This window comes from Seriola dumerili, unplaced genomic scaffold (genome assembly GCF_002260705.1).
Source record: "Seriola dumerili isolate Sdu_G_001 unplaced genomic scaffold, Sdu_1.0 BDQW01000167.1, whole genome shotgun sequence".
Classification (NCBI taxonomy): domain Eukaryota; kingdom Metazoa; phylum Chordata; class Actinopteri; order Carangiformes; family Carangidae; genus Seriola; species Seriola dumerili.
Genome location: NW_019174422.1, coordinates 2210696 through 2233477, shown reverse-complemented (window position 1 = coordinate 2233477; position 22782 = coordinate 2210696). Strand labels below are relative to the sequence as shown.

Sequence of the window (22782 nt, the reverse complement as noted above, 5' to 3'; positions counted from 1 at the left end):
TGTGGCATACAGAGCCATCAGTGAATTGATATACCTACATTATTATTTTTATTATTTACATGTTTAACATAATTTCCATTTAGTACAGCTCGTGTTCAGAGTGTGGTTAAAATTGTCTGTGTTTTATGATAAGGAAAGGTTGGTTTATTGTTTTAAAAATGTAACATCATTCAGAAGTATGTATCTAACTACGACCAGCAGGACGAGCGCGTTCGCTACACTGTGTTCGGGGACAAGGGAAGTCTCGCGTGAACACGTTCAGAGAACGAGAACACATACGTGAGTGAAATTACTGTGTGTGTGTGTGGCGAACGAGGATGATAAAAAACATATGTTTGCTCTTTACAGGTAAGAAGGGAGAGTTACAATTGTGTAAGTGAGCGGTGAATATGTTGTGTCGTAGTTTATGGTGTTTATGGCGTTATATGTAGTATTGTTTATGAACGTTACTTGGTCAGCGAAAGTAACGTACCGAAAACGGCTGTTGGGACTGGTTGCTTAGTTACCTCAAGCGAGTCGGAGGATGGAGAGTAAAACTAGGAGCCGGTCTAAAGAGCCCGGACTGCTCGTGTCTAGTTCATAAATAAATACATAAATAACTTAAAATAGATACATGGTTGATTTGATTAAGTTGACAATGTTTGGTATACATGATTGGCTGACTGTGTATTTGAAAAACAAGTTGATATTGAATGTACATGATGAAAATGGTCTGGGATAGCAATACAACGGACGTGATTTATTGTTTGGACGTTAGTGTATATGTTCATCATTTTTCTGTGTTCGAATGTCAAACGTTGAGAGAACGAGAACACATACGTGAGTGAAATTACTGTGTGTGTGTGTGGCGAACGAGGATGATAAAAAACATATGTTTGCTCTTTACAGGACAAAATAAACACTTTTCAAATTAAATGTGTAGTGGAGGACAGCTTCACTCTGCACCACGCTACACAGTCACATGTCAAAACCACCAAACATTTTGTACTTGGCTATGAAGGCAAAAACAAAAAGTAAAAGTGTCTTTCTTGTGCAAATATGAGATAAAAGAGAGAATGATTAGATATGACCCACAATTCAAGCAAGATTCCAAAAAACTGACCCAGTACATATCAATTTGGGGTCTTTGAACACAACTTCACAACTTTAAAGGTCCCATATTGTATAAAATGAGATCTCCATGTCCATTCTGATGACAAAGCAGGTCTAGGTTTCATTGTGTAAACATAGGCCTACATATGCACATAGAACATAAATGTGTAAATAGTTAACGATATAAACACTAAATATATTTTTTAAAAATCAACTCAAATACACAGTATGAATTCATATCTACAATCAATCTTACAGTGTCTGTAAAGTCCAGAGAGCTGCAGCTGATTCAATGTCAATGTAAGATGGAGAGAGTGGACCACATTGTTCCAGTTCTCAGAACTTTACACTGATGTCCTGTTTGTCAAATAATTGACTTTAAGAATACACCTGTTTGTTTATAAAACACTGAATGGTTTAGGGAAAAAATACATTTGTTATGACCTGTCCAGATATCTCAGGTGGTCTGGGACAGGTCTGTTTGCTGTCCCCAGAGTCCAAACTAAACAAGGTGACGCAGCATTCAGTTTTTATGCATCACATAAAGGTCTGTTCCAACTCTAGTTCTTTAAATCAATACTTAAATCTTTGCTATTTAGTATTTATTTATTTGTTATTTCAATTTCTATTCCATTTGTTTTCTTACTACCCTTTTTATGTCTTATGTTATTTAAAGGTGATATAGAAATGAGGAAGAAACAGACAAAAGAAAAACCCTCTGTGAGACTCACTGCTTGACACAAAGTAACAACAAACACCCCACCCAGTAAACATGTTGGAGTGCTGTTGGTGCCCCCCTCAGGCCAATCAGCGTAATGCATCCCTTCTGTGCATGCAAATGCACAGAAGGGATGCACGCAAGCCTGGCGCACTTTACACATCTGAGAAGGCATCCAAACCACAAAAAGTGGAACAAAGTTCAACCACAAAATGGCTGAAGATGTTCTAGTAAAATCCCTTTGGGTAATCTAAGGCCAGCGGAAAATTCTAAGAGCTGCTGGACAACTGTTTGAACTCTGGTAAATGTTTCCACCTTCATGCAAAATCTGAGAAATATGTCAAGTGAACGATCTCAATGTGAAATGTCAAATCAGAGCTTCTCACTTCCTTTTGTGCGACAATTGACACCCACAAATATGCACTACCTGGTAAAGACTGCTTCCGCTGAAGGAGTAGCTTCTTTATCTTCGACCCCTTTACTGAAACTGCCATCACACTGGAAGAGTCTGAGCACCGGAGGGTGAAGGATGTTCAAGTTTTACGTGCTCTTGATTCACCTCTTTGGAGCCTGTAAGTCATTACGTATTCTGTTTTTTCAAGCTAGAAATGATTATTATCCGTACAGAAGACTTTTGAGACAATTTAAATGTGTACAGTCAATCTTTCTCTTTCAGATGGTGCTCTGCTCTACGCTAACCTTGGAGACAATGTGACTTTACTATGTTTCTCCAGTGTCAGAAACCTGTGTTGGTACAAGCAGGTTGCAGGGGAACAACCTCAAATAATTTCCTCTTTCTACAAACATTCATTCTACAACATCTTTTACAACCAGTTTAAAGACGACAAACGATTTTCAGTTCACACTGGAGCAGGATTCTATCACCTGAACATTTCTAATGTCCAGGACTCAGATTCAGCCATGTACTACTGTGGACAAACCAGTATTACAGTCACTGAATTTAGCAATGGAACATTTTTGGTTGTCAAAGGTGATTTGCTTCAAGTTTTAGATTTTTGTCATCACACTTTCTGCATTTAATGTCCTCCTTTTCTCTTTCTAACATCTTATTTCTGTTCTTTCCAGAGTCCAGCTGCAGGTCTTTCCTCCAGCAGCCGCTGTCTGAGTCTGTGCAGGCAGGAGGCTCCGTGAGTCTGAACTGCACGGTGCACACTGGGACCAGTGACGGAGAACACAGCGTTTACTGGTTCAGAAAGGATACAGGAAAGTCCCACCTGGGGATCTTGTACGTCCACACACACAGCAGCAGTCGGTGTGTGAAGGCTGCAGGGTCTGAGTCTCCTGCACAGAGCAGGTGTGTGTACAATTTATGGAGAAGGAGCGTGAGCCTGTCTGATGCTGGGACGTACTACTGCGCTGTGGCTTCCTGTGGAGAGATACTGTTCGGGGAAGGAACGAGACTGGAGGCTGAAGGTGAGCAAAACATGTTTTAAAAATGATCTCCATTTGTTCCCCTTCATTTCATGTGATGTATTTACAACTAATATCACAAATCCATCCATAAAAAGTCTGCACTTTTTAATTTCAAAGACAACAAACGTCTGCATCCTGGGACATGGTGTCTTGTGTAAAATCCAAGCTGCTTCTTTTTTAATCCAATTTTTTCCTTAGTCTACATTGGATTTTACATGACATTTACATTTTTATTACTTTATTTTTCTCAGAGAAACAGTACACTCTTCCTGTCTTGCTGTGGTGTGTGGTTGCAGCTCTACTCTTGTCTTCTATGTTGAACATCATCCTCGTCTATATCCTCTGCAAAATGACCACTAGAAGATATCTGCAGTCCGAAGGTGAATGAACTAATTTTAACCAAAGAAGAAGTCTGATTTCACCGAGTGGTATTGAGCCATGCAGATTGTTTTGGTTTTTAGACTGGTCAGTTGATTAAATCTGATTTTTTTTTAAGGGTCACATTCCCAGCAGAGTGTTGCAGTATACACCACTGAAACTCAGGTTAGCTCAAAATATATCCTCCCTACATGAGTGGCGTTTCTTTGTGTGCGGACCCATCCTGTAATTTACTGCAGTTTTCTTGTTTTCCTGCAGAGTGAGCAGTCTGACGCTGTGCAGTACGTAGCTGTGGACTACAGGAAGAAGCAAAGCAAGAGCAGGAAGCAGAGGAGCAAAGAGGAGGAGACGGTTTACTCTGGAGTCAGACTGACAGAGCTGGAGTGAGGAACCACGACTGCTGCTGCTTCTTTCTGACTCTTGTAACTTCAGTCAGTATTAATATCTGATATGAGATCAGTGGAAATGCATTTGATTATCTTTCATCCTTTAAAGTATATTCTGAAAAAGTGACACACTCTTTTTTTTCTGTATTTTTGGACCATATGTATCGTTATTGCTTCTTAAAAGGCTCTGGTTTCTATAGCAACATAAATGATGTACGCTTGTACATTTTTATTCCTAAAAAGACACTGTCCTCATCAATGGGTTTACTGTCATTGTTCCTGTTTTCATCACTATGCATCAGTGGTTGTCAAACTTTTCAGAAAAAAGCTGACACCCCCCCGACTCAGCAATTTGTTATCATTTACTAACATTGACAGGAGGAGCAACTAATATAAAGGACAAACTGTATGTTGAACTTTAGTGAACTAAAGGTTAGCATGATAGCATTTCTCTGCATACATCATATTCATTTAACTATGTCTCACTCCATTTTCCTCTGGTCATCCATGCCCCCCCCAGTTTGAGAACCACTGCTAAACATGTATGTATTGAAACTGTATAATCTAAACTGGCAGGGGAGCTAGCATAGCTTGAGGTGGTCTTACGCTCCTTTTAAGGTCCGACTACAGCTAAAGGGGTATTCCAACTATCTAGTACCAAGTGCTTCGTGTGTGTGTGTGTGTGTGTGTGTGTGTGTTAGTATGTACATGCATAACTGTACGTGCATATATGTATGTATGTGCAAGTGTAGTATTTTTGGTCTAAGTAGTTTCTCACACATGCACGCAAGCCTGGTGCACTTAATACATCTGAGGAGGCAAACAAACCACAAAGAGTGGAACAAAGTTCAACCAAAAATTGGCTGAAGATATTCTAGTAAAATCAATTTCAGTCAGTGGAAAATTCTAAAAGCGGCTGCTGGACAAATGTTTGCAACCTCGAAAACATCTCCATCTTAATGCAAAATCTGAGTAACGTGTGAAATGAACTACCTCTGTATTAAGCCTCAAATCAGAACTTCTCACTTCCTTTTACGCGACTGTGCACCCACAAATATGCACTACCTGGTAAAGACTGCTTTCCGCTGAAGGTGTAGCTTCTTTATCTTCGACCCCTTTACTGAAACTGCCATCACACTGGAAGAGTCTGAGCACCGGAGGGTGAAGGATGTTCAAGTTTTACGTGCTCTTGATTCACCTCTTTGGAGCCTGTAAGTCATTACGTATTCTGTTTTTTCAAGCTAGAAATGATTTGAATCTTAAGAAAGCACCTTGAAATTGTTATTCAAAATCCTGAGAGAAGACTATTACAACTATTTTAATGTGTACAGTCATATTTTCATCCAATGGCCATTGATTTATCTTTCTCTTTCAGATGGTGCTCTGCTCTACGCTAACCTTGGCGACAACGTGATTTTACCTTGTTTCTATTCTTCCAGTGCCAAAAACCTGTGTTGGTACAAGCAGGTTGCAGGGGAACAACCTCAAATAATTTCCTCTTTCTACAAACATTCATTCTACAACATCTTTTACAACCAGTTTAAAGACGACAAACGATTTTCAGTTCACACTGGAGCAGGATTCTATCACCTGAACATTTCTAATGTCCAGGACTCAGATTCAGCCATGTACTACTGTGGACAAACCAGTATTACAGTCACTGAATTTAGCAATGGAACATTTTTGGTTGTCAAAGGTGATTTGCTTCAAGTTTTAGATTTTTGTCATCACACTTTCTGCATTTAATGTCCTCCTTTTCTCTTTCTAACATCTTATTTCTGTTCTTTCCAGAGTCCAGCTGCAGGTCTTTCCTCCAGCAGCCGCTGTCTGAGTCTGTGCAGGCAGGAGGCTCCGTGAGTCTGAACGGCACGGTGCACACTGGGACCAGTGACGGAGAACACAGCGTTTACTGGTTCAGAAAGGATACAGGAAAGTCCCACCTGGGGATCTTGTACGTCCACACACACAGCAGCAGTCGGTGTGTGAAGGCTGCAGGGTCTGAGTCTCCTGCACAGAGCAGGTGTGTGTACAATTTATGGAGAAGGAGCGTGAGCCTGTCTGATGCTGGGACGTACTACTGCGCTGTGGCTTCCTGTGGAGAGATACTGTTCGGGGAAGGAACGAGACTGGAGGTTGAAGGTGAGCAAAACATTATCTCCACTTGTTCCCCTTCATTTCATGTGATGTATGTACAACTAATATCACAAATCAATCCATAAAAAGTCTGCACTTTTTAATTTCAACGACAAGAAACATGTCTGCTTGGTGTCTACATTGGATTTTACATGACATTTACATTTTTATTACTTTATTTTTCTCAGAGAAACAGTACACTCTTCCTGTCTTGCTGTGGTGTGTGGTTGCAGCTCTACTCTTGTCTTCTATCTTGAACATCATCCTCGTCTGTATCCTCTGCAAAATGGCCACTGGAACATATCTGCAGTCCGAAGGTGAATGAACTAATTTTAACCAAAGAAGAAGTCTGATTTCACCGAGTGGTATTGAGCCATGCAGATTGTTTTGGTTTTTAGACTGGTCAGTTGATTAAATCTGATTTTTTTTTTTAAGGGTCACATTCCCAGCAGAGTGTTGCAATATACGTAGCTGTGGACTACAGGAAGAAGCAAAGCAAGAGCAGGAAGCAGAGGAGCAAAGAGGAGGAGACGGTTTACTCTGGAGTCAGACTGACAGAGCTGGAGTGAGGAACCACGACTGCTGCTGCTTCTTTCTGACTCTTGTAACTTCAGTCAGTATTAATATCTGATATGAGATCAGTGGAAATGCATTTGATTATCTTTCATCCTTTAAAGTATATTCTGAAAAAGTGACACACTCTTTTTTTTCTGTATTTTTGGACCATATGTATCGTTATTGCTTCTTAAAAGGCTCTGGTTTCTATAGCAACATAAATGATGTACGCTTGTACATTTTTATTCCTAAAAAGACACTGTCCTCATCAATGGGTTTACTGTCATTGTTCCTGTTTTCATTACTATGCATCAGTGGCTGTCAAACCTTTCAGAAAAAAGCCGACACCCTCTCCGACTCCACAATTTTTTTCATCAATCACTAACATTGACAGGAGGAGCAACTAATATCAATCTCAAACTTTTCAATAAGATCAGCCTCAACATTGTGTAATTTAAACTGGCAGGGGAGCTAACATGGCTTTAGGTGCTTTCTTCACAGACTGAGTAGTTCTCTTCATGTCAACCGAACTGAGCGTCATCTCTGGCCCTCTAAACTCAGCGTAAGGCCTCGTTTGTGTGTTCTCAGTAGTTGTGTGCAGTTTGGCTCATGGCCAGCAGGGGGCAGCAGACCACCTACCATAGAAATAACATCAGCGCTACATCATGATGCTTAAATACCTTTTGCTGTTGCCGTGACCACCAGACAGCTAAGTATGGAAAGATAAGTTATTCAAAGCAAACACACTGCAGAGAGAGGCTGAAGAAGTGCGTGTGTGGTGTGTGTCCTGTTTGTTCATAACTCGCTGAAGCCTCCACACCACAGACTGCTGTGGTCAACTGACATATAAAGCCTCCGTCTACACTCTGTTAAAGCGCCCGAGGGGCCGTCAGGACCGTGACAGCAACAGTTCTCATCCTTTTGTTTTTCAGCTGAAGACTTAGGTAAAAATGACCTCTATTGTCATGAAATTTCAGCAGGCGCGTTAAATGAGTGTGTGTGTCGGCCTTTTGTCATCCTAATCAAATCTGATACAAAAATACTTTGTCTGTCCTGGTGAGTTAAGTCTGAGTTTCTGGGTTGTGTAGTCAACGTTCAGCTTTGAAGTTGTTTCTACTTGTAAAGGCGGTTATGTGTTTTCAAGAGCTGCAGCCCACTGACTAATACGAAGAAAGAAAAGAAAAAAACAAAAGAAAAGAAAAAACATTTCTCGCTTCTGAGTTCCCGCTCTGGTCAAACTCTCTCACATCAAGTTCAACCAAAGCGGTCCCCCCCCCCCCCTCGAGACAGGATGTCTTTGTGGTTGTATTTGTGATGCTTTTTGTTTGTTGGCTACAAACGCTTCTGTTCTTTCAATCCTCAGTGCCCGTGTATATTTTTATACTTAAGTCTATTAACAGGTTAGAAAACAATACACAAAGCCACACTTTCAACTTCATATGAACAACAACAAAAAAGAAGCTCTAACAAACAGGCATTCACACCTTGGGGTCAGCTGCCTTCACAGCAGATATAGAGGAAAGAGGAGGAGGAGCTTTATGACAAGGTTGTTGGGGGCCTGGCTATTCTTTTTCTTGTCTATAACCACATTTTTTTTTTATTCTAGTCAAGGTTTGCCTTTATCTTCCTGCTTTTAAATATATACTTATATGAACGTAAAAAGAAACACATTAAAGCTGTAAATAGCAAGATGCTTCTCATGAAACACAAGCCGCAGAAAACGGCATTTGCTCTTTGTGTTTAGCGCTTGCGAGGCACAGAGGAAGTATATTCGCCCCTCACTGACCTGAATTTACTTCTCACTGCCAAAACCACAGTGGAGAAAAAAACAAACTGATGTATTTGCAGCCCTGTGTGGTGCTCTGATAGCCATCTCACAGTGTTCTTGACCTATTTTCTACAGTTCTGAAAAACAAATTGACCAAAAGAAACAAATGAAGAATTGTGTGCAAAAACAAATTCACTGCCACTACCAAGGCTATTCTATCGTTTGGGTATGAAGTGCGGAAATAGTGGGAGTGAGATAAGACTATAAAGATATTTACTTACTCCACTAACTCTCAATATAAAGTCTGAAAAAACCTGGAGAGTGAAAAGGTTATTGAAAATGTGTAGTAGTTCAAAGTCTAAAATGAGTTCAATGAGTTTAAAGTGTAAAAGCTACCACTTCAAAATAACTTATGTTCAAAGTTTTTTTTTTTTCTAATGGCATCAACTACACTGTGGTACAGGGGTTTTAAATGATATGAAGTTTGGATGTGGAAGTGTCGAGTAATGAAAACATGAGATCATGAGATTTTTATTTCTAATCTTTCTACATTGACCGGTGAAACTCAGACAGTCAGAACTTAGGCGTCTGTCATTTAACAGCTTTCTGTATTTGTCACGGCTGCAGCCCTGCAGCAGCTCCGTGTGCTTCCCCCCACGAGCCGGAGGTGAGAGGAGAAACTACTTTTAATCAGTCAGAGACACTGGGCATACTCGCTTTCACAAAATGCATGGGGAAATGTGTGCAATTTGTGTCTGTAGTGTGTTTTAAATAAAGAAAACCCATGTGCTTTTAAGGGAACTGCAGCAGAAAAACACGACAGCACTGAGCACTTATCTCCAAATGACACTGAAACGACGTTTGCCTCTCGTTGTCCGCTTCTCCTCGGTAAATTTGTTGTTTACCACATGGTCTAACTCATATTCTCTTCAAACAAGTATGGGTGGGTCTATTTTCCATTGTAGCTCTCACTTCACAGAAACAGTGAACATTAGGCCGTCCTACTGTCGCCTTGCACGACAAGCATGAGCATGGGTCAGTAATGCCTCGTCTCGAACGAGTCAACAGCCGTACAGCGTTTACCACCTTTTTTTTTTTTCTTTAAAGCATGAACATGCAGACCACAAACATCAAAGGACGCATTTGAGTCACACGCAGCAGCTTGCTACTGTTGCATCTGCAAAGGGCAAGGCTCAGGGAAGAGACACAAATGCCGAATTGTACTTACAGTGCGGGAACAGACGCACATACTGTACCTGACAACTATCAGACCACTCCAACAGAAACACAAACTCCTACACAACTATACACACGTGTACAAGTACATGTTAGCCATGTTACGATCAAACACCATGTGTGAAGCAAATTTTTCAACCTACTATATAATGTTGATCATGTTATTGATCTGTAAATGTCAATACTTGTAATAGCACATCCAGGGTGAGACTACACTATATGACTTGATCCTGATCATATTAATTCAGTATGATCGTATTAAAACATCATGTCACAACACTTCCTGTCATAGTATTTTCCAAACCTGAGGCCCTACAGCAACCAGAGGCCCTACAGTCTTATCATGCAGGAATCCTGTGCTGCATCTCTCTGTGGTTAGAACTCTTTCCCTTTACTGACTCTAAAAGCAGCACGGCACAGCGGGGCAGTGGTTAGGACTGTTGCATCAGGTTAATTGGCGTCTCTAAATTACCCGTAGGTGTTGATGTGAGTGTCTGTGTGTCTGTGATGGACTGGCGACTTGCCTGTATGTTTTGCTATTGCTACATAGCCAGCGTGAGCATTAACAGCTAGAATAAATATTGCGAGTTTAGCATCAAAGTTAATTTGTTTACTCACCAACGTTAACTGTTATCGTTATCACGTCTTTTCTTCTACTGAAGTTAGCATGCTAACTAGCTAGCCCCGGCCCATGTCATCACTTTCTGATAGCGACTCACTGTAGCCTCCTGTCTGCCCTGAAGACATAGTGCTGCTCAGAGTGCTATTTATAACCTTTTGTCTTTTAAACGTAACGATGGATGAAGCTCTTGTGAAGCGATAATCGCCACCACCCACTCCCAGCAAGAAACTGCGTTCGGTGGCAGAGAAAACTGAGAAAAAACAAGGGATCATGAAATCTTCTTGTTGGACTAATTTTGATCTAAATTTCTGACTCATTCAGAGTCACTGTCGCTGTCTATCAGCAGTGGTGCTGAACTGTTTGTCAGTCGATGCATGTAGAGCATCATGTGCTGTCCTCGGTGCTGAAACACTTGAATATGACTGGTAATCTGTTTTTTTTTCTTTCTCTTTTTTCTTGTTTCTTGCAACAAGCTTGTAACAAGCTTGTTTGTTCACAATAAGATGCAACATTACGCCTCAATAATAAGTAAAGAAAAGGCAACATTAGAGGGCAGTAATGCAACGTTCAATTATATGTGAAATTCCATTTAAAAACACCAAAAGAGTAAAAACAATGGTTCTGTGCAAAATTGTTGTCACTCTAGATGTACTTTCCTCTAAATGGAAGACTGGTGATGATGATGATGATGATGATGATGATGGTTAAATGGTGTGTTGTCCAATTTAAGGTCCCATATTTTACAGATATACAAGATATATTTGTGGTTTTAAGAACCAAAAACCATCTCAATGTAGTTTTACATCTCCTCTCTCAGGCTTCTTTCTGGAGCTCTAGTAACAACAGGTTGGTGAGCCAATCAGAAGAGAGGATCTGAGCATATCTTCTGATTGGTCAATTGTATTCTGAGTCATTGAATAAAATCATAGCAGATTTCACGTAAATACTCAAGAAACCAATTCCTGCAAGGTTAGATGGTGGGTCCAGGTGGGCGGAGCTTGGGAGATAGCTAAGGGTGGTGACTGCTTTATTGTGAGATCATAAAGTTACAGAAGTCCTGATGGCTCGTTTTAAGGCTCAGTTTCTGAATACAGGCTGTGTGCATTTCTCCGTGGATTCAGCACTTTTATACCTTCACAGTATTAATATAGAACCTAGACCTGCTTTATAATCAAACAACACATGGAAATCTAACTTACAATATACATACATATAAATACAATATTCGACCTTTAAGTCAACCAAATGAAAGTCCAGTCTGTAACCACTGCAGCCATTACATTATAAATATATACGATCAACATTTTCTTACAGTTTTTTAGATGGGTTAAGTCACTTGACCTAATTTCCTGATTTCTTTTTTCTTTCTGTGTCTCACCCACTCCACCCCCCCTCCCCCTAACCCACTTAACCATTTTAAACACACACTTTCTTACACAAGTAATAGCACATTTAAATCTCTAAGCACTCTGCATATTGTGGAAAACAAACACTGATTCGCACCAACTTCTACACCTCTATGCAAACATGGACTTGAGAGAATTTCCATTTCATAGCATACACACACATACATGTCACGCCTACTGTCCTCCAGTGGACAAAAAACAACGATGCAACCGAGAAGACTAAATCAACCCGATTACACCTCTTGTCACCTGATCAAGCTGATCTTATGGAAAAGAACAAAACGCAAGTGTGAGGCTAAACCAAAGAAGTCAGCTTAGCCAATCACAAACAGCCTTCGTCTTCTCTAAGAGTTAGGTGTGCTCGTCGAACACACAGGATACAGACTGCAGAGCTTCAGAGATGATGCAACTTTGCATTATTCTTGTGCTTCTCAGTGAAATCTGTGAGTATTTTAAACCATTTTTTTCCTACTTTTTCTTTGTGCATGGATATATGGATTTTGAATGAGAGACATGTTTGAAAAGTATAAATAATATAATTTTATGCCTTTCTGCACAGGTCAGGTGACAGTTGCTGTAAATATAACCTCAGGTATAATTCAGGACAGTGGGGTCATAAAAGCAGGAGTTGGGGAGAGTGTGACTTTGAAATGTGTTTGTCAAGACAATGCTGTAACTTTCCTGTCTTGGTATCAGCAAAGCTTGGGAGGTAAACCTCAGATCATATCAACTCGGATGAAGCACAAAAAAGAAGCGGACATGTACCCTGCGTATAAAGAAAGGTTTCAAGTCTCTACACAAAATAAAGAAGGCAGCAACCATCTCACAATCACAAACCTTCGCACGGCAGATTCAGCCATATATTACTGTGGGATTTTAGAATTCAACGCAATCGAATTCGGACAGGGAGCTTTCCTTCACGTCAAAACGTCAACGTCCAACATCCAAGCTGTTGTCCATCAGCCCGATTTTGAGCCACTTTGGCCGGGAGACCCTTTGAGTTTGAGCTGTACAGTATACGCCAAACCGCCGTGCGAAGGGGAGCAGAGCCTCTACTGGTTCAGAAATGGTGCATCTCAGCCCACAGTCATGGACCCCAGTGGAGGACAGTGCACAAGCCCCTCAGATGAAACATCTCACATGATAAATTGCACTGCCAACCTCACATTAAAGTCTACGAGCTCCTCCGATGCTGGGATGTACTACTGTGCTCTGGCCTCCTGCGGCGAGATCACCTTTGGAAATGGAACGAGAGTAGAGATCGTAGGTAGGTGATAATGGCTGATATTACATTTTACAGTTACCTGTAGACCTAAAATGGTCTTTTTAATTAACCATATTAATCGTATGTCTACAAAAACAGCTTTTATATCTGCTTTCTTGACTCCAGATGTTTCTACCAAAGTCTCCCCTCTCATGGTGTATATCTTGAGTGTGGCTTTGGCAGTTTCCATCATCGTTCTGCTCGTCCTGGCTTTCATCGCGTACATGTTGAACAAAAAGCTGTGCTATGTTTGCAAAGGTAGGGTCTTCAGAATTACTAAAATATTGCTGTATTGAATTGGCTTGACCATTACTGTATTTTGATTTGCAGGAACTGTTTCTCATCTGACATGCTCTGCAGCCTCTGACACCAGGGTAGGTCAAATAACTGTGTGGTAAAAGTCAGATTTATACCTACAAAGTCACAAAAATATGAATAATGATTTCTCTCAATTGTTATTTTGTCCTTAACAGAGCCAAGATGCAGACATGCTCCATTATGCTGCTCTGAGTGTGAAGAGAAACAACAAACAACATGGTCAAGACGACAACATGGGCACTGACTGTGTTTACTCCAGAGTAAAGAGTAGAAAAGAGTCATGTAAAACTTAACATTCAACCTCTTGCAAGGATTCACATGACTATATGTACAATGTAAAATAATCTTGAAATAAAATAAAATATTTCTTTCTTTGCAGTATTTGTATGTCAAGTATGTTCTGAGTCACACAGATCAGCATCTCCGTACATGCTGTGTAATACTGGTTGCAGATAAGAGACTGAGCAGGCTTATGAAAAAAAAAAATCCCCTGTGTTCTATTAATAGCTTCTTCAACCAGAAACACAAGTACTGGTTGCACCTTTCAATCTATAGTCGTCTCTCACCATTTACCTTTCACTCCTGTGGTGAAGATGGTGTGAGCTGCAGAGTATAAGTTTCCATTGGTGGAAACGTGAGTCCCAGTAGAGCTTAAACACAGGAAGACCGGCCTGTAGGTCCCTCAGGTCACAGCAGTGTCTTACACTGAAGCGAGCCTGGGTCCCACAGGACTTTGTGAAACAAACAACAACATAGCTTAAATGCAGAAAACAAGCGGTGCATACAATAGACAATTCAAGAAAATGTGAAAGAGTAACTGACCTTTACTTAAGAAGTCTTGATTTATTTCTTAGCTCATGTGAAGACTGCTTTCAGTTCAGTCTTCTTGATTAATTCTAATGTTATTTTGTTGATCCACAAACTTTTCACAGTTTCAGTTCCCTAAAACTCATATGCCCAAACTTGGTCTGTAGCTATGCTTCTTAGGAAACTCCCACGGAAACCACGGTGACATGTCCAGAATGTGCTACATCTACTTTCTTAGAAAGAAAACACACAGTAACATGCAGGCCAGCAGCTCGTACTCCCGTATTAGGTTACTCTGGCTGAAGGGGAAGTGGGCTAAGCCACATCGAAGGGAACATGAAGAAACATTTATCCACTGGTATAGAAATGTAATCAAAGACTATTGTTTTTAGTTCCAACATTTCATATCTTATCTTAAATCTTATGAAAAAAATGATTTGCTGTCAGCACTATGAACATAACGTACATAATGACAAAATATCAATTCTAGATAATAAATCAACTTTCGGTCTCTTACTGGTGACACAACCAAACTGGCATTTTCAAATAGAGTGCTGCAGGGATGATGTATTTTTGTGGCTAAGCTAGATGTTAGCATCATCCTGGTTCCCTCAACAAAAAGCCAATGGGATTTTTACATCGACTTTTGGATTACTGCAGAAAATGAGCAAAAGGTCAAGATACTGACACGTTTTATTCAGCAGGATAATCAATCACTTTTGTGATTTTTGAAGTGTAAATACAATCACCTAAGTAAAAAGCTAATTTTAGGTTATAAACAAACAGTCACATGACTTTGATTTTGATTTTGCTCTTACCTCTTCTACAAAATCCTTTGCTCTTACCAAATTTTTAAAACAATAGCGTGAGTATATAACACTACATTGCAAAGGTGGACTGGTGTTTGCATGATGTCGTTTAGCCACTTGTTAGCAATTGGCTTTTTTTAAGAGACAAAAAAGCTTAAAGAAATCAGGACTGTTGTGTCATAGAATAGAATGTGAAAATGTCTTGAGCTTGTGTTGATTAAAGTTTATTTTGTCACCTAACCAAAAACCCATTCAAAAAATAAGTGTAAAAAGGTGTAATATCTGTTTCTTCTTAAGTCAGTAGGAAACAGTAAATCTATGGCAAAGAGTAATGTGGGCGAGGTGTAGGGGGGTGGGGTGGGGGTAGTAATGGTCTGGGCTGGCTACCTGGTCGATCATGTTCATTGCAGGAAATTCTACCCCACTGACTTCAGAAGCTCGTCATAGGTGAACACGGAATAACAAATGCTGTGCACATTTTCCTCAAAAAACCCTAATTGCATACCATCTTGAAAACACACATTTCATTTTCCAGTTCAGTCTCACTTCTTTCCATGACAATCTTCACATAGACACAGACAAACCTTACACTGCAGGGGGGCACTGATCATGTGTTCATGCAGAGTCAGTTCTGATTGGCCAGTAAAACACAGCCCGGTCTCTCAAAAGTAGAGAACGAACAGAGATTCTCTCAACTAGCCAGCAAAATGACACCTCCAGTGTTTGCTTTGTATGCGACGTGTCTGCTCTGTCTGGGGAGAATAGGTAAGTTGTTTCTTTTTACAAATGCATTTTGTCCTTTTTCTCTGAAACATATGTTTTAAAAAAATATATATATTCTATTTCTATACATTCGTTTGGTATCATATCTCCTTTTTTTCCTCAGCTGATACGACAGCAAGTAAATTATCATCATCTCTACATTTCGTATCAGTGAATGTTGGTGAAAAAGTGACTCTTGAGTGTTTCTATAAAGAGTCTGTCACTGCAGTGATGTTTTACTGGTATAAACAGACTCTGGGAGAGAAACCAAGGCTGGTTTCTAAGTTCTACAAGCATGAGAAAAACGGCATCCTGCAGGATGACTTTAAGAACAATTCACGTTTTGAACTGGAATCTACCACTGGTAAAAATCATTTAAAGATCTCAGATGTGCAAATGTCAGACTCAGCTACTTACTACTGCGTGAGTAGCTTTTCTTACGTGTATGAATTTTTGGAGAGCATTACTGTCACTGTAAAGGGTTCAGGATTGAACAGCCAATCTTGGATCCGTCAGTCAGCATTTGAGACCATCCAGCCAGGAGGCTCTGTGACTCTCAACTGTACAGTACACACTGGGACCTGTGATGGAGAACACAGTGTTTACTGGTTCAAAGACTCTGAAGAATCTCATCCAGGACTCATTTACACTCATGGAGACAGGAATGATCAGTGTGAGAGGAATCCTGAGACACAAACACAAACCTGTGTCTACAACTTGCAGATGCGGAGCCTGAATCTTTCTCATGCTGGGACCTACTACTGTGCTGTTGCCTCATGTGGACACATACTGTTTGGAAACGGGACCAAGCTGGAGTTTGAGGGTAACTACAATTCCTGTCACGTTTGGTGGAAACTTTTTAATCAGATTTGATGACAATCTAAAAGCTCCAATGTCTCCTGATTTCTGGCTCTCTGCAGATGAGGTGGAGTCTGTTGTCTTGGTGTATTTGTTGAGTGGAGCTTTGGCGTTCAACGCAATCCTGGTTGTTGTCCTGGCTTACATGGCATATAAAATGTACAAGGCAAACAGCCACCAATGCACAGGTGGGTTAAAATTTCCTTCCATATATTTGACGGTGTGTGTTCAAAGTACTACTGATGAGTGTTCCATCGTATGACTTAGACATGTAGATTCACTTGGAGACATCAAGTGGAATTGCTAAATCATTAGAGCTTGTTGTTCTCTGAATGAAAAAAGATAGTAATGGCTGCAAAATCCAGTCCAAATTACATGTAAATAGCATACATTGAGAATTTAACATGCTTATTTGTATACTGAAGAAAATACACTTAAGATACTGTGAGTGCTGCAGCTTGATGGTCGAGACTTTTTAAAAGGTATGCAAGTCTCATATTTATACTATAACAAATACTATTTAAATCTGGCTCATTTAAGTTATAAGCAATAGCCTGTAGTTTATACATTGGTCTTCTTTGATTCAATTATATAAAGTCCTACCTGCACCTGTTTCTTTCACAATAAAGTAACAGATGAATAAGAGGAACTGGTTCATTACATTTGGTCCAAAGGATCCAGCTAAGTTAAACGGATTGTGTCACCTCCAACTTGTCGCATTATGAGCAAAGCTTTTGTTGTTGTCTTTTGTCACAACTAGACTCTCAGGCAAGATCTGCAGCTGCCCGAGCTCCGAGTACAGAGGTAAGCATTAGTGTTGTACTACTATAAGTGTAACATATATCGCATCACAAAAGATGACGATAATACAATTCAGTCTTGCTGTGAGGACTGATTGTAGATTTGATGACTTAAGTCATTGCTGTTGTACTAGATTACATTGTATTTGGATGTATTTGTGATTTTGTCCACCATTTCAAATACAAGAGCCACAACAGGAGAATTAACACCTCTCTGACACAAGCTCAACAAATAAAAAAAAATAAAAAAATACATGCATTAGTGATAGTGCTCTCAGTACTTGCCTATATCAGTTATGACACATATACCAATATGGCAATGAACTCTTTTCTCATTTTATTACCAGGGTCACCGAGATGCAGACGACCTCCACTATGCTGCTCTAAGGGAGCACAAGGCCAGCAGCTCAAGAAGAAAGAGAGATGACACCATGAGTGAATGTGTTTACTCCGCTGTGAAGCAGTAGAGCTGGACATGTTCCACCTCCAGCTTTCACCACTGAATGTGAAGCTTTGCCTTTGCAAAAAAAACATATACCTTCAGCTTCAGTTAAGCCAAGTTCCCTTGATGTGACCTGTGCTTTCAGAGGTGTCATGTTTCCACTCTCGCTATACCTGTCATTTACAATGTACGAACACATAACCACACTGATCACTGTGGTGCTTGTTGGGTCAGACACTCGAGAGAGTTTGACGTGTGGAAAATAAATATTAAAACAAAGTCAATACCCTGCTGTTGTCTACATTTGTCTGCATGAACACTGTTTTACTCTGCAAAGCACAACCTGTACATGTATTTCCCCCACTTTCACACAACGCTCATTATTTGGTGCTTGTTTGTGGTCGGAGACGTATAAAACTCTCAGCAAGACGAGTCAGTCACATACTAGACATGATGCTCTCAAGGCGTGGTGGGTTGCGTGTTCAGAAACAGCGAGGCCAGCCTTCTCGGAGCAGGAGACCCGCCGGTATAAGATTTATAAAATAAACACCGGTGTCCAAAAGTCTGAGACCACTTTCCTCATTCACTTGACTGGCAAAGTGATCTCAGACTTCTGGACTTCGCTGTACATGTGGAATGCAGCATAAACACCTCTGTCAGAGAATGAGTGCCTGCCCTAGGTGAGGCGATACAGCCCTGTTGTTTTCTGTAACTGTCTGACTTTGCACCACAAACCCGAGATGTGAGGATCTTTATTTAGCCTCCAGTGTTGTCGGCAGTCGAAAGACCCTCTGCTCTCTTTGTCTGTGCGGTTTCAAACAGGAAGTCTCTGCACTGTTTCGATGCATGCATGCCACACAGTATACCTCTGATGCCCCGGCTACTTCAAGTAAATAACAATTAAACTAATATGGATTGCTTGAACTAGAACACGGTTTAAAAAGTTAAAAAAAAAAAAAAAAATATTAACCCATAACTGTGTTTGTCATTTAAAGCGCTGGGTTATACAAGTATTCCTAGTCCAGAGTCCCACAGCAGGCTTACATGGGGAGTGATGTGTTTACTTTGTTACTAGCCTTAGCTTCCTAGCATTACCCCCCACAAAAACCCAGTGTGTCTGTGTGTCATTTACATTTACTTTTGTATCAACCAAACAGTGACCATGATATATGTGCTTGAGAAGGTACAGATGAAGCAATGTAACAAGTTACCAGCTGCACTAGCCACATATGCTAATAATACCAACAGGAAATAAAAAAATTTATTTGCTGATTTAATATGGACATAAAGTTACAGCAACACCCCACCATCGTCTTCACTTTGGCATTGGTTATTTCTTTGTGTTTTCAAGCCCACTGGTATCCCACTCATTGGTTCCGTGGTCGAGTTCACACTGGAAACAAAATCGCACCCGTCAAACAGGTCACAGTGAAGACAACTGTTATTATGATGTACCATGCAAAGTCAAAAATCAGCTTAATGTACCTTTAACATGCCATCACTGTGAAATACTACCAAGCATCTAATTGGAGGGACCAAGGACATCAAAGGTGTTCATGCTTTTACATTGGTGATTTTATCAAATAAGAGTCAGGTCATCACCGGACAACACATTTTAAATGTTAAGTACCCTAATGAGTTGTTTAATAAATAATAACACATTACAGGACATTAACAAGACCAAGTAACAAAGACAGATGAGTGAGACTTGCCCACATTCCCAGCAACTGAACATTAAAGAGCCTGGTGGTGTGTATGGACGGAAAGAGTTGAAATCAGGTAAGGTAAAGGCTGTCAAAAGACCTGTTTGAACTTTTTTTTATGCAGTTCATCAGAGGCAGCACTGAACATGTGATCACTGTTTCCACATCAGGATAATAGGTGTTACTTCTCATTAGCCAATCAAACGCAGCCTTCTCTCTGAAGAGCAGAGAACGTGCAGTGTTTCAGTTCATTCAACGAGGCATTTTGGACACAATGACAAATTTAAAGTTTGCTTTGTATGTGATTTATCTGTTTTTAGGGAGTTCAGGTAAGTTGTGTGTTACATTTTCCATTACAGATTTTGCACTATGATCATCATCAACCTATATAATTGATCAAATTGCATGTCTTCAATCCCTTTCCTCTTCAGCTCAGATGAATAATCTGAAATCGTCCAAATATGTGCGTCAAGACAGTGGTTTTTATCCAGCTGACATTGGTGAGAAGGTGACCTTGCGATGTTTCTATGAGGGTAATGCAGTGATGTTTTACTGGTATAAGCAAACTCTGGGACAGAAACCAAGGGTTATCTCTACCTTCTACAAGCATGAAACAAATGGCTACTTTCTTGGTGAATTTGAGGACGATCCTCGATTCGCACTAGAAGTTGGAAACGGTAAAAATCACTTGACAATCTCAGATTTGAACTTTTCAGATTCAGCCACTTACTACTGCATAGGTTGCTACGCATATGATTTTGAGTTTGTAGATGGAGCTACTGTCAGTGTACAGGGTTCAGGCTTTAACATCCAAGCTTTGGTTCATCAGTCACCATCCGACACCATCCAGTCAACTGAACAGCTCAGCTGTACAGTACACACTGGGACCTGTGACGGAGAACACAGTGTTTACTGGTTCAGAAACTCTGAAGAATCTCATCCAGGACTCATTTACACTCACGGAGACAGGAATGATCAGTGTGAGAGGAAACCTGAGACACAAACACAAACCTGTGTCTACAACTTGCCCATGAAGAGCCTGAATCTTCCTCATGCTGGGACTTATTGTGCTGTTGCCTCGTGTGGACATGTTCTGTTTGGAAACAAGAAAAAGTTGGACTCAGCAGGTAAGTAACAAGATAACAGTGGTTTCATATATACTGTATATGCTATGATCACTCCTGACTCAATTTTCTAAAGCTCTGTAATGTCTCTTACTGTGTGTATCTGCAGATAAGGATGACTCATTTGTCTTGGTGTATTTGTTGAGTGGAGCTTTGGCATTCACCACCATCCTGGCTGTTTTGCTATCATATGCAGCATATAGAATGAAAAAAAGCTGTCATCGTACAGGTAGGCAAACTGCCAGTTCTTACTTTTGATAGTGTGTTTTAATGTAGTTAATACTGGAGGTAAAACACTTGAAGCTGATATATGATACAGTGAAGTCAACCAAATCAAGACGAGTGTCAGAAACCTAAGACATACAATGGGAATATATTTTTATTCCATATTTATCACCTGCAAACCTCATCAGCAAAAACATTTGAACTTCAAAGTTTTAGTCACCAGTTTGTAGAGAATTGAGCCAGTAAATAATGTAACTTGCTGGAAGCTTTATACTATTAAATGGTGGAGTTCTAGGATGAAGTGGTTCAGTTATGTTGAGATACATTGCGCTTGTGATTCACTCTCGATCATGTTTTATTTTTTTTTTTTAAGTATATTTTTTTGGGCTTTTTATGCCTTTATTGATAGTGCAGTAGAGAGAGACAGGAAATGGGGAGGCAGAGAGAGGGGGAATGACATGCAGCAAAGGCCATTCGATGCAGGACTTGAACCGGGGCCAACTACACATGGGGCGCCTGCTTAGACCACTACGCCACACAACGCCCCTACTCTTGATCATGTTTGAATAGTACGTTTAAATCAAACGGAGTTCAAAGAACCCTTCTCTTCTGTGTCATTTCATAATCAGACTCTCAAGCAAGATCTTCCCCTGACTCAACTCCAAATGCAGAAGTGAGTATTATCAAAGCACCACCATAACAAAATATATCATAGTAGGAGAAAAAATAGCTGTGAAATACATGCTGCAGAGAAGCTGTTAGGTCTTTTCCACTACAGAAACATACTGACTCATAACCTGGAGTTTCACATAACCTGAAGTTTTAAGAAACTCTGAGACTCTGGTTCTAGGTTCTGCCTTGTGTCTCAGCTGTGTTACGCCCAGAACATTTAATATATACTGTATGTCATTTAAATGACATACAGTATATATGAGCATGGCAATATGAGCTACATGTGTAGTTACAGGTCATTATGTTCCTGTAGTGGGAACACCTGTGTGTAAAGCACAAAGTTCTGTTACATCAATGTGAATTCTAATGTCGCTATTGGTGTGTTCAGTACCTCATCTGTATTAATATCGTAATTTAATGTTGTAATAATGTGACATTTTATTACCAGGGTTACCGGGATTCAGACAACCTCCATTACGCGGCATTGAGCAAGCATAAGATCAACAGAACAAAAAGACACAGGGACAACACACAAACTGAATGCGTGTACTCCACTGTAAGGCAGTAGAGCTGGATATATTTCATTTCTGTGTAAGACTAAATCTGTCTAGCTCAGTAATGCATTTTTTAAATAGGAGCATTGTTGTCAGATTTACTTGTATATACTGAATGCAATGCAATAACCTAATAAAACAAATGCTTCAGGCAGCCAGGTTTCAGCCTGTCAAGATTACTATTTTAATCCATGCTAGCTAGCTGCTCTAATGTTCGTCTGTCTGTGTCATCAGGTCAAAATTATACACTGCCCAAAAATTTTGCAAAATCTGCTAAACATCAGAATGTTAGCATTGTTGTTGTCTTAGCATGTCACCATTCTGACATACTGTAAGTATTTAGCCCAAAGAACAACTGTGCCCCATTCTGTCAGATTTCACCTAAATATAAGGAATGAAAAATCTATATATAAATAAACTAATCAAACAAGTTCTTGATGTGACTTGTGTCATCGAATATGCAATATTTCCACTCAATACATGTCTACTGTAGTTTAATTGTTGGAAAAAGAGTTAGCACTAAAACACCATCAATAACTACTGTAGAGAACCTGCAAAGAAACTCCCTCAGAGCCACAACTAACCAGCGGCCTCACACTGACTGAGACACTTTCAGTCAGTGAGAGAGAGAGATAAAGAGAAAGAACAAGAGGGAGTGCACAAGAGATTGCAAGATAGCCTCACTTCATAGACAGTGAAATTTGGCGCTACTCCAT

At 40.1% G+C, this 22782-nt stretch overlaps 5 protein-coding genes and 1 pseudogene across 5 annotated transcripts in view; 5 read left to right on the top strand and 1 right to left on the bottom strand.

Moving 5' to 3' along the window:
* The window catches only part of LOC111226885 (prostaglandin D2 receptor 2-like), a 25861-nt gene extending 11670 nt beyond the window's left edge, over positions 1–14191 (bottom strand). The window contains exon 1 of the mRNA XM_022752189.1: positions 14133–14191. The gene's annotated coding sequence lies outside the window, so the exon portion shown is untranslated. The remainder of the gene's footprint in view (positions 1–14132) is intronic.
* On the top strand, positions 2295–4009 carry LOC111226913. The gene is made up of 6 exons (XM_022752221.1): positions 2295–2382; positions 2487–2801; positions 2897–3259; positions 3514–3624; positions 3741–3787; positions 3881–4009. The coding sequence occupies exons 1-6, from the start codon at positions 2340–2342 to the stop codon at positions 4007–4009; spliced, it is 1008 nt and encodes a 335-aa protein (XP_022607942.1). The 5' UTR covers positions 2295–2339.
* On the top strand, positions 5635–6749 carry LOC111226912 (annotated as a pseudogene).
* On the top strand, positions 12094–13603 carry LOC111226911. Its single transcript, XM_022752220.1, has 5 exons — positions 12094–12171; positions 12288–12995; positions 13119–13250; positions 13323–13366; positions 13466–13603. The coding sequence occupies exons 1-5, from the start codon at positions 12129–12131 to the stop codon at positions 13601–13603; spliced, it is 1065 nt and encodes a 354-aa protein (XP_022607941.1). The 5' UTR covers positions 12094–12128.
* Positions 14192–15633: 1442 nt separating the features above from the next.
* LOC111226910 lies at positions 15634–18023 on the top strand. The gene is made up of 5 exons (XM_022752218.1): positions 15634–15691; positions 15813–16511; positions 16609–16734; positions 17307–17350; positions 17694–18023. Exons 1-5 carry the CDS (start codon positions 15634–15636, stop codon positions 17811–17813), a joined length of 1047 nt encoding a protein of 348 aa, XP_022607939.1. The 3' UTR covers positions 17814–18023.
* Positions 18024–19749: 1726 nt separating this feature from the next.
* LOC111226934 lies at positions 19750–22423 on the top strand. Its single transcript, XM_022752249.1, has 5 exons — positions 19750–19820; positions 19923–20618; positions 20725–20844; positions 21470–21513; positions 21961–22423. The coding sequence occupies exons 1-5, from the start codon at positions 19766–19768 to the stop codon at positions 22078–22080; spliced, it is 1035 nt and encodes a 344-aa protein (XP_022607970.1). The 5' UTR covers positions 19750–19765; the 3' UTR covers positions 22081–22423.
* The last annotated feature ends 359 nt before the right edge of the window (positions 22424–22782 follow it).

Coding starts and splice junctions, on each gene's coding strand:
- LOC111226913 (XM_022752221.1), top strand. CDS start 2,340: ATGTTCAAGTTTTACGTGCTCTTGATTCACCTCTTTGGAGCCT. Junction 2,802..2,896: donor AACATTTTTGGTTGTCAAAG/GTGATTTGCTTC, acceptor TGTTCTTTCCAG/AGTCCAGCTGCAGGTCTTTC. Junction 3,260..3,513: donor TGAAGGTGAGCAAAACATGT/TTTAAAAATGAT, acceptor AGTACACTCTTC/CTGTCTTGCTGTGGTGTGTG.
- LOC111226911 (XM_022752220.1), top strand. CDS start 12,129: ATGATGCAACTTTGCATTATTCTTGTGCTTCTCAGTGAAATCT. Junction 13,251..13,322: donor GCTGTGCTATGTTTGCAAAG/GTAGGGTCTTCA, acceptor TTTGATTTGCAG/GAACTGTTTCTCATCTGACA. Junction 13,367..13,465: donor CTGCAGCCTCTGACACCAGG/GTAGGTCAAATA, acceptor TGTCCTTAACAG/AGCCAAGATGCAGACATGCT.
- LOC111226910 (XM_022752218.1), top strand. CDS start 15,634: ATGACACCTCCAGTGTTTGCTTTGTATGCGACGTGTCTGCTCTGTCTG. Junction 16,512..16,608: donor GACCAAGCTGGAGTTTGAGG/GTAACTACAATT, acceptor GGCTCTCTGCAG/ATGAGGTGGAGTCTGTTGTC. Junction 16,735..17,306: donor AAACAGCCACCAATGCACAG/GTGGGTTAAAAT, acceptor TGTCACAACTAG/ACTCTCAGGCAAGATCTGCA.
- LOC111226934 (XM_022752249.1), top strand. CDS start 19,766: ATGACAAATTTAAAGTTTGCTTTGTATGTGATTTATCTGTTTTTAGGG. Junction 20,619..20,724: donor GAAAAAGTTGGACTCAGCAG/GTAAGTAACAAG, acceptor GTGTATCTGCAG/ATAAGGATGACTCATTTGTC. Junction 20,845..21,469: donor AAAAAGCTGTCATCGTACAG/GTAGGCAAACTG, acceptor TTTCATAATCAG/ACTCTCAAGCAAGATCTTCC.